Source organism: Phyllostomus hastatus, unplaced genomic scaffold (assembly GCF_019186645.2).
Source record: "Phyllostomus hastatus isolate PE091 unplaced genomic scaffold, TTU_PhHast_1.1 phas_contig_1162, whole genome shotgun sequence".
NCBI classification, from domain to species: domain Eukaryota; kingdom Metazoa; phylum Chordata; class Mammalia; order Chiroptera; family Phyllostomidae; genus Phyllostomus; species Phyllostomus hastatus.
Window position 1 is genome coordinate 13,266,494 of NW_025333537.1, and position 13,974 is coordinate 13,280,467.

The following is a 13,974-nucleotide window of genomic DNA, read 5'->3' on the forward strand; positions in this document are numbered from 1 at the left end:
CTGGCTGCGAGGCCGTCGGGAAGAACCTGACAAGCTAACTCTAAAACTCCTCTGGAAATGTGAAGAGCCGTCTTGGATACTTCCTTTCACGTCTCCGTGCTTCTAGGAGCCTCGACACCCCTGTCGTGACCGGTGCGCAGCAGCTGACACCCCGGTCCTGCCATCAGTCCCTTTGTTGCAGCTCAACGAAACCACTCTCACGACTCCGTGGAAACGCCCTGCCCCTGGCCTCCAGGCCTCTGCTAGGCAGTCAGCGCACCTTCGGCCGGGCCCTCGCCTGCCCTTCCCACTGCCCAGGCACCCGGTCAGCTGTCGCTTTGGTGTGAAACGCGGTTCCTGCCGAGGCAGGAGAGAACCACGGAGCAGCACATCTGTCAGCCAGCAAGCAGGGTTCACCGGTGCCGCGTTCTCAGGCAACAGAACCGGCCTTGCGGGCGTGGGGAGGAAGGCCCAGGCTCGGGGCGGGACAGCCGCAGGCAAGAGCAGGGGCTGCCCGGGCCCGGTCCTTGGACCCGAGGACTTACACACCGTACTGTGCTGTGTATAGTGTGCACCTTTTTGCCCAAATTTTCGAGGGCAAAATAAGGATATGCATTATACACAGGTAGTACTAATTGTGTTCAACCTATGGAAAAACGAAAGATTTTTTTTTCCCTTGAAAGTTTGGGCCAAAAATGTGGGTGCACAGCATACACGGAGAGTGCATTATACACAGCAAAATATGGTAGTTGGAGGGAGGGGGGTGAGGGAGTTACATATTGATTGACAGGTACAGGTGGCGTCAGCTTTGCGGGGGCAACCGCGGGCCGTGACTACCCAAACAGGTATGCTGGGGGTCTGTTAGTCCGAATTCTTATCTTGCTCCAGAAGCTGTTTGTTCATCTTGTTGTAAATCAGACACATGACAGGAAGCAGTTAATTAAAGTTGGGGCTGTTACCCAGGGTTATTTATGGGCCCTTTCTGTAAGCACTAGGGCCTCCATCGTAAAACAGATAGTGACCAGAGGTAGGCAATCAACCAAGGGTGTTTTATGGACTTCTTCTTCGGGCACCGTGGAACCCCTCCCCCTTCCCTTCCCAGGCCTTGGGATATAGACATAGTTTCAAAAGCTTTGCTTCCCAGATAGCGCAAACGATGCAGAGAATTTCAGGGGGGTCCTTCCTCTCATGCTGACATGGTGCTTCTCGTGCAGGTGGAACACCTGGCAACCTTATCCGACCAGGTTCAGGACTGCTGAGTTAGCGGGCGAGGGGTTTCCAGCCTCCCCGCTGCCTGAGTTTGCCATCCATCCCGCCTGAGCGCTAAATGGCGTTTCCTGGCAACCAGGACGCTAGCCGCTGTCCAGCAACAGCAGCGAGGTCTCAGGAGTTCTTCCTGCCGCGTCTCTAGCTCCCAGCCCGGCTCAGGGCAGAGCGGCAAGCCCAGGGTCCCTGAGCGCGGCTGCAAGCTGCCCAGCGACTTTCTGGAGACGGTGCTGTCCTGTGGCCGTTCCACGCACGAGGAAACTGAGGCTCAGAACAGGGCAGGGCTCGCGGGCCCGGCCCTCGGAGCTGGAGGTGGGACCCAGGTCTTCCAGCCCCCAGCCAGGCGGGAGGAGGCCTGCACAGGGTCGGCAAGCGGCTCTTCCCGGTTCCAGGAGGTCCGAGGGGCATTGGAGCTTGGCTGGGAGCCCTGGGCCCTGCCGCCCCTCCCCGGACCCCAAGGGAAAGTCCAAAGCGGCCCGGGAGCCCAGCGCTGCCCGGGGCCACCGGCGTCGGTAGCTCAGTAACCGGCCAGAGATACTGCACGTCCCCAGGGCCGAGAGCCACAGACCTTGCCCCCACAGTCCCTTGTCCCCTCGGTCCCCCCCCAGGATCCCGGGTACCCTGGCTCCCCAGGCCCCGAGCCCCCAGCGCCCGGGGCCCCACAGCCCCGCCCGCGGCCACTGCAGGGCCCGCCCTCCTTCCGCCCGGCCCGGGCGCAGGCGGAGCAGGATCCGTCGCCGCACTTTCGTCATCGCTCCCACCAGTCGCCTGAAAACGCCGACGATAGAAACGCTCTCTCCAGCGAACACGGAAGCTCCTGCCGCGGAGGGGCCTCCAGAGGAGAAGGGCTGCGATCACAACATTTTCTAGCGGCGCAAACGGCTCCGAGCGCTTGGCGAATCTGCTGCACAGGCGCGCCGGAAGTGGGGCCGCCCTTCGCCGGAAGTCGCGCTTCCTCCATTTTGTTGCCCGCTATGGCGGCCGTGTCGAGGTTGGGGCCTGGATGCGGCGCTTTTGACTGAGGGGCAGGCCAGGGAGAGGCATCCGGGACAACGGTGCACGACAGGGCCAGCCTGGTCGCCGGGGACGCTGTCATGTACGGCGCGAGCGGCGGCCGTGCCAAAGCCGAGAGGAAAAGTGGCGCGAAGGAGGAGGCCGGGCCCGGCGGAGCCGGCGGTGGGGGGAACCGAGTGGAGCTGCTGGTCTTCGGCTATGCGTGCAAGCTGTTCCGGGACGATGAGCGGGCCCTGGCTCAGGAGCAGGGACAGCACCTCATCCCCTGGATGGGGGACCAGAAGATCCTCATCGACAGGTCGGTTCCTCCTCACCCGTCGGTCCTCCCTCTCCCGCGCCCGCTCGATGTCGTCTGATGTTGACTCGATGACCAGGACTTGAAAGGGGGTGTTCGGAGCCAGCAGGGATCCTGGGGACCCTCCCCTGCCCCACAGCCCCCTGGTGTTGGGGGGAGGGAGACGGTGAAACCGGCTCTAAGGCTCCGGCTGGAGTTGCCGCGTCTGTCGCCGCAGCCCCCGGCGCCCCGCGCCCTGCCGCTGGGCTCCGGTTGGCCCCCGCGCGCGGTGGGAGCTGCCGGAGCCCCGGGCCCCGGCCTCGCGCTGGGCCCGGGACGCCGCCCTGCGAGGCCGCGGTCAGAGCGGCGTGTGGAGCCCGGGCGGGAGCCTGGAACCGCTTCGGAGCGCCGGAGCGGGGCCGGCGCCCGACTCTGGGTTCCCACGGCCCCTCCCCCAGCCGCGCCGTCGGCGGGTTTGACAGCTGCTGGCGGAGGGGGCGGGCGCCCGTCGAGGGGCGGCGGGCGACGTCCTCGGACGCGGGCCCGTGCTGAGGGCGGGTTTCACCGGCTCGGAGGGAGGCGCCGGGATGCAGATGAGCCTCTTTTCCAATCAAACCTGCTTCGGAAAACCACCCTGCGGGGCGCCCGGCCCTTGTGGGCCGAGGGGCCCCCGCGGAGATCGGGGTGTCGCAAGACGTTTGATTTGAAAAGGGTGACGTTGCATGACGTAGGTCGTTTGCTCCCCGCCCCCCAGTGTTTTCAGGCCCCTCCTCTTCCCCCCAACTCGGGCTTTTTGCTAGTCGGGTTGGCTTTTGGCCGCTTCGGCAACTGCACTTCCGGGCCCGGACTGAAAAGCCCGCTGTCACCAGCTATTAAACCGTGGGACGCTCTGGAGCGAAGGAAGCCCATCGCTTAAGACAGTTAAACCTGGATTCCGCACAGCCCGGCGCCGCGACTGTAGGCATGACTCTGGGCTGACCAGGATGGCCGCAGTGACCCGTAGGCCTCCCCGTCCCTGGCGTTTCCGTCCGGAGTTAGCGCTAGGCCGCGAAGACTCGAGCAGGGAGGCGGCCGGGGCAGGCGGGACGCGGGCCCAGCCCTCAGGCCGCTGCACCTGCACCCCGCGGTTGCCGCCGAACGATGGCGCTGCGCCCCTGGCTTGTCGGGCGCTCGCCCCTCCAGAGCGTTACTGGTGACAGTCGCTCCTGAAGTTGGCGGGCGCGGGGGGCAGAGCTCGCGCACATTTCCGTGCCGTTCGGTGCGCGACTCCGGGCAGGTCCCGCAGGGCCGGTGGGGAGCGAACGCCGCGCGTGCGCACATGTGGTAGTTGCGGGTAATGAACTACGTTTGTAAGTTAAGGAGGTTTACAGCAAAGCGAAAGTAGTTTGGAAATTTAATAAAATGTCATCACTTGGCTACCCTGGAAGTTTTGGCCCTTTTTCTTGTCAATGTCTTTTTTGGGGTCCTCGTTACAAAAGTCAGCGTTAAAAATCAGGCAGACTTTTGTCTGACTCTCAGAGTTTGTTTTTGTGACCCTAAAGCTGAGTGTTCCAAGTGAAACGCACTGACTCATTTATTACCTGAAAGTCGCCCATTGACAGCCTCTCCTTGAATCGTTTATGTGAAAGGTATAGCAGGAGGCTACACCTTTTCTTGCCCTTAATGTGGCAGAAGGACCCGTAGGTCCCTGCAGCCCAGGGGCCTGGGGTGGGGGTGGGGTGACGCTCAGAGGGAAGCCGCGCTTGCTCTGCCCCCGGTGAACCTCCTTGAACTGCATGCACCTGTCACTGTTCCTATGTACGTGTGTCTCTCTACCACATAACCAGCACTTATTTCCTCAGCCAAGTGGCTAGGGGCCAGCCTAGCCCAGATTTTACCTCCCATGGACGCAAGTTTCTTTGGTGAAGATCTCTCCTGAGAGTTCGGGACTAGCAGAGAGAAGCGAGGAAAGTTCGACCGTTTGGTTCTTACGGATAGGTATTTATGTACTCGGTTTGTGTGAATGTAAGCTATGATATTTGACTTTTCAGAAAACTGTATTTTGCAAATGGCATTGCCTAGTTGACCGAACCGTAAACGGCAGGGCAGGAACCGCCAGTGGAGCGGACCTGCCACTTATGCTATCGAAGGGTTGTTTGCCTGTAGTCGTGAGTGTCCTCGTATCGTAGCAAAGAACGGAGGCTCTGTTAAGGTAACTTGAGTTTACAAGTAGGTGAGGTGGGACTAGACGAATGAGATGTAAATCTGAGAAGAGCCTTTATGTTTATTGAAACTAGTTGTATTTGCTTTAATTGGTAAGTATCTGTATGCAGCCACACACAAACCAAGGCGCCGTCCACTCCCCCCGCTGACCAGCGCGTCCGCATTGCAGGTACGACGGGCGCGGCCACCTGCACGACCTGTCCGAGTACGAGGCTGCGCACGCCACCTGGAACAGAGACTACCAGCTCTCGGAGGAGGAGGCGCGAGTAGAGGCCCTGTGTGATGAGGAGAGGTATTTAGCCTTGCATACGGACTTGCTTGAGGAGGAGGCGAGGCAAGGTACTGCTCAAGACAAACCTACTGCGGCACCCACGTTTGACCGTTTTTACGTATTTAAATTAAACTTGCTCCCACTCGTTTTTTTATACTCACTCTTTCTGATGTTATCTTGACAGTACCCAGTGGATTGGAAATCAGGCGTCTTTGCGCTCTGGGAGGACCTCAGGATAGGTTATGTGTAGAGCCACAGAGACTCTGCCCGCCTTTGCGGGCAGACTGGGATCTGACAAAACAAACCAAACTCTTTAACTGTTCTCCCTTAACAGTATCGTATGAACCAAGTTGATGCTCTTGTCTTTGCCTTCACAACCTTGGATGCGGTTCTTAACCCCCCAGTTTCTCAGCAGGAGGAAACCCCCGCACGAGACTGTGTCCTGCGGTCTGTGGTAAATGTCCTGGCAGAGGGACACACCGACAGGTGTCAGGGGGCGTTTGTGACGACACTCTTGCCTCAGAAAGAGGTCGAAAAAGCGTGTTGTGTGCTTAACTGATAGCTACAACGTTAGGAAAATATGAATTTTTTCTCAGTAAATTTCCATTTTGTTAATAAATTCCCATTTTTATTCAAGAGGAAGAATACAAGCGCCTGAGCGAGGCCCTGGCCGAGGACGGGAGCTATAACGCGGTGGGATTCACGTACGGGAGTGACTATTATGACCCGTCCGAGCCGACCGAGGAAGAGGAGCCTTCCAAACAGAGAGGTGAGGGGGGGCGGGGCTGGCCCTCGGGGCGGCGCTCTCCGTGTGTGGCGGGGACATCCTCACGGAGCACACTCTCGGGCACGGAGTCAGGGCCGTCGTGGTGACGGGAGAGCTGGGTGGCTTTCCCGTGTAGGACGAAACGCAGCTGAGCACTATTAGAACAGACCTGCTCGTGGGGATGGAAAGTGGGCCCAGCTTCCGCCCTCCGCGTCGGGTTCAGGGAACTGGGAGTCACCTGGCTTCTTTGTTTCTCGAGTGACAGCTGGTGTGCGGGTGCCTGTCCCCAGGGCTTGCTCTCGGGGTTTTGAAAGGACAGGCCTCCCCCGCCCCGGGCTGGCCTGCCCCTCCACGTGCCCCCCCAGCCGAGGCCCAGTGGAAGGTTGCCCGCGGGCCCGGCGACGACAGCACAGCAGACAGCAAAGGTGTTCTGCTCAGGCTGAGTAGGACACGTGCTAAGAGCACAGTGTTTTAAACCAACACCTGCTTGAGAGGGAAGACTTCAGACTTGTGCTTTCCTGGCTCAGCTGCTGAGCTGTGGGTGTAAGAGTGCCGCTGAACCATCTGGAGTCCTGGGGTTCAGGGGTGCCTGTCCTCAGTCGCTGGTCAGGATAGGCCGCCGTGTACAGGGTGCTCTTCAGCAGGGAGGGCAAGACTTGACTTGAGAAACCCGCGTCTGCAGACTGGAGCCGCGCCCTGCAGGGACCTGCCATCCAGGGCCCAGGTGGTTCCTCCTGCAACAGACCGAACAAGTGTGAGGGACGGTGGCTGTGGCTCCAGGAAAGACTGTCTGCCCGTCCCGGGCGCAGCTGCCCGGGCTCTCCACCCTCAGGGGGCGGGGCCTGGTGGAGCCGCCAGGAGTGGAAGGCGCCCGGGCAGACTGGTCCCCTGCTGCCCTTCCTCCATCCTGCTCGTCACCTGGGGGACGGAACAGCCATGGCCACACGGCCCTGTCCCGGGAGCTTGTAGAGAGACTTTCAGACCTGGCGTTCACTGTGCGCAGGTGAAGTTCCGCGAAGGTGTTCCACATCTCGCAAGTTGACTTTTGGGCCCCCGCTGGAAATGCCCTTCACGTGAGAAGGAGACGCCTCTTCATCCACACAGGGCGTCCATCGTGGGGTATTAGGTCGCCCCGACCTTGTCCCGTCTCTGAACCCTCTGCCTTCCAGCTGCCGTAGACACGCAGTGTTTGGGTCAGAGGGGTGGAGAGGACAGAACCGTCCTTGCGCACAGAAGAACTGAAGTGTGACCAAGGGACTCTCTTTGAGCAAACGGCGGACTGTTGGTTTCTTAACACCCCGGGTCGGGGGTCAGCAAGTCCCGAGCGAAGGCCCCGCTGGCGTGTGTCCGGGAGGCGCCCTGGAACCGCACGCCCGTCCGCTAGCGGTCCCAGGGGCGCGCTCCTCCCGCCACCACCCCTCCCCACCCCCGCCGTGGGGTTGGCCAGAGCGGTTGTGCTTGCTTGCCGTGGGACAGGATGGAAAGCGGGACAGCGTTTCTGGGGGAAGTGACACAAAAACGGGGTGGGCCGGCCAAGGCCAAACGCCAGCCCCCCGCATTGCTGTTCACTGCGGGTGGGCGCCGGCGCTCCGGACGCACCCCTGAAGCCCCGTGTTTCCTTCCCACGCAGAGAAGAGCGAGGCTGAGCACGCGGATGAGAACGAGGAGCCCTTCGTGGCCCCCCCAGGGCTGAACGTGCCGCCCGACGTGGAGCTGGTGGGTGCACTGCCGCCGGGGCCCTCGCGCCGTGGGCCAGGGCCTGGCTGGGGGTGGGGGGGGCCGGCGCTGCCGCGCCTGCAGTGCAGTGCAGGGACTGCTCCACAGTCCCTGTGAGCCCACAGAGAGAGGCCACACCCCACCCCTTCCCTCCCAGGGAGCGGGGCCGCTGCAGCACAGCCACTGACCAGGGCGTCTGGGCCCGGAGGGGCAGCGGCGCGCTCTCAGGCCCCCCCCGCCCCAGCCAGTGGGAGCCCCAGGCGCGGTTGGAGGGGGGGTGGGCTCTCGGCCACACCAAGGCCCAGAAAGTCTCGCTCAGGGCAGCACGGCCTTCAGTAAAGGTGCCTGGTCAGCTTTTTCTGGTGTTTCCGTGGGCTTCACACACGTCTCCTTACACCTTCTTGGCCTTGTAACCCGGGGGGGGGGGGGCTACTTGTGAGACATTCTAGACTGGCGGGTGCCTCTGCCGGGCTGTGGGGGGCAGTGCGTGTTCGTTGCAGTGACCCGGGTCTGCAGCGGCCATTGGCCGCGGCCCCGTGAGTGGAGTGCACTGTCTCAGAGGAGCCCCTGATGAGACTGCGACAGCGGGCCGTGCGTCCAGGTCACCTTGGGGTCCGCAAACAACTCCGATCGCAGGCATTTGTCCTGCTTAAGTGTGAAGGGCATCGTTAGCCAGGGATTAGTTTCAGATTTAAGGCGTTTACATTTTATGAAATTGCAATGAGCATCTTAATTGCCCCTTTTTAATGAGAATACTTCCCCACTTTATTGGCGTGTAACTTCCTGGGGTTAGCTCTTCATCACGACTATGTGGACGTGTGGCGTCCAGCGTTTGGTCTGACCAGCGGCGTGGCAGGGTGTGCCGAGGGCGCGGGGGGGAGGTGGCTCGGGGGAGCCTGCCCAGTCACACGGCCCCGGCCTGTGGGCTGCCGTGCAGGGCCCTGTGCTTTGCGTGGGGGTGTCAGTGACCTGCAGCCACGAGCCGCGTCTCAGGGAGCAGTGGGAAGAACATTCAGGTGCAGAAGGAGGGCTTGGAGGGAGCCTGTGGCTCTCTGCACATGCCCAGAAGAGTCGTCTCCAAGCAGTGAAAACAAAAACTCGTTCTAGCTAAGAGACAGAAAGGAGTGATTCTCAGACGCTGGAGAAACTTGCTTGGAAATGCAGATGCATGTGCAAGTTCGTCTGCACCCTGTGAGGACCCCCCCCCCGCCCCCCCGCCGCTGAGCCCCACCCAGAGCCCAGGGGAAGGGCCCTGGTTCTGTGGGTGGGCCTTGGTGTGGCGACGGCGCAGAAGCAGGTGCCAGCTCCGCACAGAGCTGGAGTGGCCCGCCTGGCGGGCGAGGGTCTGCCCCACTGAGTGGGGCGGGGTTCGGGGACGGAGGTGGCCGTGTGACCGGGCCCAGGGTGGTTCCTGTGTTTCGAGTGCCGGGCCAGTGACCTGCGGGTGTCTTCTCCCAGCCGCCCACAGCCAAGATGCACGCCATCATCGAGCGCACGGCCCGCTTCGTGTGCAGGCAGGGCGCGCAGTTCGAGATCATGCTGAAGGCCAGGCAGGCCCGGAACTCGCAGTTCGACTTCCTGCGCTTCGACCACTACCTCAACCCGTACTACAAGTTCATCCAGAAGGCCATGAAGGAAGGGCGCTACCCCGTGCTGGCGGAGGGCAGAGGCGACGAGAAGCAGAGTACGTGCAGCCAGGGCCCTTGCTGCTGTGCGGGGTGGGGGGCGGCGCGGCGGCCATTGTCACAGGGCTGTGGGAGCACTCACCCACGTCTGTGCCGCCCGCCACGAGGGGGACAGTGACCCCGCCACCCCCCTGCACACACCCGGGAGGCTCTTCTCCGGCAGTCGGGAGAGAGACCAGAGTCCTAATTAACACTCGTGTGGATGGGCGAAGCAGTGAACTTCCGATGCTCTCAGAACTAACCCCCAGGTGCAAGGTCGTCCCCTCCCCACCTGGCTGCCAGGTGTTTCTGGAGAAAGCTGCAGGCGCACCGGCCGCACACACACACGCGCACACACGCACACACACGCACACACACGCACACGCGGGAACGAAGTGCTGACTCGGCTCTCCTTTCCCCTCATCTCCGCCCGGGGCTGTGGTGCTGGGACGGTGTTAGCTCTGGAGTGCTCACTGCGGACTCTGTCTGAACCGCGCGCGCAGACGGGCTGCTTTCCTTCTGCTGAGAGGTGGTCTTCAAATGCAGTTGTGTAAATCCTGCGACAGCTCTCACTGTGTGTGTGTGTGTGTGTGTGTGTGTGTGTGTGTGGTGGTTTAAAGATGCCTGTTGCTGCTACCTTGCCTTTCACAAACTGGTAAGACTTTGCCTTCTTTGCACAACAGCCCTGGGCTAGTGCGCAGCGGCCGGAGGCCAGCCGCCGGCGCTGGGACCCTGCCGCGCCCGGCGTTCTGCGGGGCGAGTGCTTGTCAGTGCCCGGAGCGTTTCCAGAGGCGTTTTCCGGGCGGTCCCCTGCAGCTCACGGGCGCCCCTCCTCTCTCCCCTGCAGAGCCGGGGGCCAGCTCCGACGACGAGGGCGACGACGACGAGGGCGACGGGAGCTACCTGCACCCGTCCCTCTTCGCGTCCCGGAAGTGCGACCGCCTGGAGGAGCTGATGAAGGTGGTGCCCGCGCCCCGGCCCGGGCTTCTGCGCCCTTAGCGTCAGCGCGCCTTCCCTGGGAGGGCTGTGTCTTAGCTCGCCCTCGCAGAGCTCTGCCGGGCACCTCTTCCGCTCGGGGTTACTCCGTCCACCCCGGTTTATAAAGCGCATGAGCACCTCCATTCATTGTCCCTGCGCCACTGGCTGTGCAGGAGACCGCGCCCTCTGCGACGGGTCCCGCCCCCACCCGTCCGCACTGTGCGGGGGCTGCTCTGCGCCCTCACACCGGCAGCGCGCGCACACCCCCACCGTCCCCGCGGGTGGGGCGGGTCCCCAAGGCTTCTGCTCCCGTCTCAGCGGTGGGCGGGAGGACTGCACGCTGCACGGCTTGGGCTTGTAGCGCTGTTAGTGATTGGAAATGAGAAGCTTCTCTGAGGGCGGACTGCGAGCGCCCCTCGCTGGCACCTGCGTGCGCGCGTGCGCGTGCGCGCGCATGCAGGGCGTCCCTCAAGCTGCAGGCGTCGCTCGGAGGTGAGCTGGCCTTCGTGGCGCTGCAGAGCTCCGAGTGGACAGACCACGGGCACCAAGTGACAGCTCTCTTCATCCACAGCCCCTGAAGGTGGTGGATCCGGACCACCCGCTGGCGGCGCTGGTGCGCAAAGCCCAGGCCGACAGCCCCGCCCCGGCCCCGCCCTCGGCCGACGGTGCAGCTGCCCCGCCCTCGCAGGTGGAGTACCCTGCGGACTGTGAGTACCTCAGCACGCCCCTTCCCACGCCCCGCTGCAGGGCCAGGCCGGGCGGAACAGCGGGGTGTCCCCAGAGCTGGCGTGGGCGGTGCTGTGCAGGGCTGGGGGAGGTGCCTACCCTCCTGTTCAGGTGTCCCGCGCTCGAGGCCTCCTTTTGCTCGTCACTACCCTCAGCACCCTCTGCCATGCGAGGAGGACGGAGCGGGTGGTGGGCGCGGCCGGTGGATGCTGCCCCTCTTCAGAGACCTCCCCAGCGGCCTTGCCGGCCCTGATTCTCCCGTGAACCAGGACGGGGCCGCGTGGCCCTTGGTCCGCAGTGGAGGCTGGGAACTGGGCTCTCTGCCGGGTGGGAGGTGGCCCTGAGCGAACCAGAGCTGAGCCGAGAGGGAGCGGGGAGGGTGGCGTGGCCGGCGGGCCGAGTTCCGTTGAAGACGCACAGGCCCCTCAGAGCTCCTCTGGGCTTCCGCGTCCAGGGCTGGCCTCGGTCTGCGCCTGCAGTCACCTAAGGTGACCCACAGGAGCCGAGCCCAGCAGTGACCCGGGAGACCACTTGGAAGGGGGCGGGGATCAGTGTGAACGCTTCGCTCAGATTGCCGCGTGTGCTGGCTGCTGGCCGCTGGCGGACTCCGGCTGTCAGAAAACGGCGCAGAAGCCAGAGGGTTTGGAAGGAGTGGCGGTGCAGGGAGGCACAGCGGGAGGCCTCCGGGCGAGACCCCGGGCGGTCGGAGGAGGCCCTGTGTGCGGGCCGATGACCTCGTCTCCCTGGGAGTGTGCGGCCGGGCCGGCGGCCGTCCTGAGACCCGGGGCCGGGCCGGGCCGGAGTGGGGGAGCTGCGCACCCCCAGTCGGGACTCGGGAGGCGAGCGCCTGGTGCCCTGGGTCGGATTCTAGGTGTGCTCTCTGCCACCGGGAGTCACTTTCCCCTGCTCCAGTTCCACGACAGTTTTTAAAAAATAGTTGACTTTTTATTCTGCCTTTCTGAAGGGTACGTCTCTTCTCACTGAAACACCATCCGTTGGCATAAATTTTCATTAAATACATAATCACAGTGAGGTTACCTGGAAACAGTAGTTGAAGAGAAAGGCCGCTGGTAGGAGACAGAGGCCGCGCTGTCTGCAGGGGGCGGCGGCGCAGGTGCGGGGGGTGGGCAGGGCTCGGGACCGTGTCCTGCACAAGGACAGGGCTCGAAAGGGGGGCGCGCCGATGGACCAGCGGCGCCCACCTCCCACCCAGCAGCAAAGCCACACTCAGATGAAGGTGCAGACGTGAAAACTCTCTGGAAATGAGGGCGCTTGGACAGAGAGGATCCTCTGTTTTAAGCCAACAGACACATTCACCTAATGGGAAAGATAAAATTGATGAGAAAGCAGAAAAACCCTCTGAAGTACAAATAGCTTTTACAGTCCAGTTGGAAAACAGAAGCTGATCACCCCGTAGAGAAGCAGCTTTTACAGTCCAGCATGAAACGGGAGTAGCCCCGCGGAGAAGGCACTGCGGTGCGAACGGCTCACGGCGTGGCCGCGCCTCCCCGAAGCCTGGCTGTGGCTCCCTGCCCAGGGGGCACTGTGCCCGTGGCCGTGGGGTCCAGCCTCGGCAGGCAAGAGGTCCCATGTTCCGTGCACCAGCCGAGGCGGAGGTCACAGAAACACGGGGCTTCCGGCAGGAGGGCACACGAGACGTCGGAACCGTGTCTTGGGATAGAACCGAGGTTTCTGGGCTGCAAATTTCAATGTTGCTTCACATGCACAAGTTTGGGACTCGTAGTGATTGCAGAGGTTCCATGGAAGAAACGTCGGTGCAACCTAGGGACGTGCCATTCTCCGGCTGTCCCAGAGCAAGGAGCGGGTGGGCAGCTGTGGTTTGTACGCAGCAGGGAGGGCAAGCTGGCAACATGTGGAGGCCCCAAAACGCACAGACCTTTGATGCAGGGTTTTTTCCGGCATCTCCAGGCCGGGGTGTGCGGGCGGAGCTGCAAGGGCTGTGACTGTGAGTGAGGCCTGTCTTCAGGGAGGACAGCTGGGTGACCGGGGGCTTCCAGGGGCTGCGGGAGGGGGAGGGTGGCGCCCAGGGCTCCCCGAGGTGCTGGGCAGAGCGTCAGAGGCGGGGATGCGTCCTGCCTTTCTCTGGGCACCTCCCCCGGGGCTGCAGCCAGGGCCTGGCCCGTCCTCACCTGCCTGCCCTGGTGGGGCCCTTTGCCCTCAGTCAAAATGCAGGTTGCTCATTTTGAAACTAAACTAGTATCCTGAGTTCAATCTTTGCAATTCTGTGATTTCTGTTCACAGCCCCAGGCTGTTGGGTCAGATCTCTGGGGTGGCAGCCCCTGAGCCCGCCACACCCCTCCCGGCTGGGCTGCTGGGCCCACGGCTAGCCCAGGGAGGGCCCAGCTTTCCCTTCTCTGTGTGACTGACCATTTAGTAATTGCCTTAGGGCACACACAGGTGCATCTTGCCGTGTGCTTTCTTTCCTCTTCATTTTTAGAGCGGGGGAGGGCGGGAGGGAGAGAGAGAAGCATCAGCATGTGAGAGAAACATCAAGTGGTTGGCCCTCACGTGCGCCCCGAGAAACCCCTTAAGTGTAGGTGTGGGAAACTAGAATGTTTCCTTTGTTTGAGTGACAGTGAACTGTGCTTCATGTTTATTTTCTGCTGTGATTTAGTGTCTTCTGCTGTTCAGCTGTAAATCCTTGCAGGAGAGTCTAATAAGCACAGTTAATTGTGCAGGAAGCAATAGTACTGAAATACTGCCCAGCACTACAGCATGTGTCTTTTTAAAAATAAAATGCCAGCTTCAGTTTTTTAGATGCCTTATTCTATAAATAGCATAAGTAGAATTAAACCCCATCATATGGCTGACTTGCTGTTTTTGGCTTCTCTCCATTTTTTAAGTGTGGTTTGGCTGTTGTATGTGTGGCATTTTCTCTTTTCCCTGCAAAATCATGACCTTGAAGTGCTTTAGTTACATTGCAAGCCCGTTTTAACAAATGGCTTTATTGCAAGTCAGGAGAAGTAGGAGAAAGTAAAATTATGACCCAAGACCCCACCACAGGAATGGCCACTTTTGCCACCGGGGGTTGTCCTCGGTGGCGTGGGGAAAGCTGTGGTGAGCCCGGTGAGCGGCGAGGGAGACCAGCCCACGCCTG

General features: G+C 61.8%; 1 protein-coding gene across 2 annotated transcripts in view; it reads left to right on the forward strand.

The window, feature by feature from the left end:
* The first annotated feature begins 2,137 nt into the window (after positions 1 to 2,137).
* Positions 2,138 to 13,974, forward strand: part of LOC123820726 (splicing factor SWAP) — a 30,645-nt gene continuing 18,808 nt past the window's right edge. The window contains exons 1-7 of one of the 2 annotated variants that reach the window (XM_045841662.1): positions 2,138 to 2,557; positions 4,905 to 5,074; positions 5,644 to 5,775; positions 7,403 to 7,488; positions 8,947 to 9,172; positions 10,000 to 10,112; positions 10,702 to 10,837. In XM_045841662.1, the coding sequence (XP_045697618.1) occupies positions 2,340 to 2,557; positions 4,905 to 5,074; positions 5,644 to 5,775; positions 7,403 to 7,488; positions 8,947 to 9,172; positions 10,000 to 10,112; positions 10,702 to 10,837 (1,081 nt within the window). In that variant the 5' untranslated portion in view covers positions 2,138 to 2,339. Of the gene's footprint in view, positions 2,558 to 4,901; positions 5,075 to 5,643; positions 5,776 to 7,402; positions 7,489 to 8,946; positions 9,173 to 9,999; positions 10,113 to 10,701; positions 10,838 to 13,974 lie in introns of those variants that run through there. The other variant, XM_045841665.1, reaches the window with a different exon arrangement.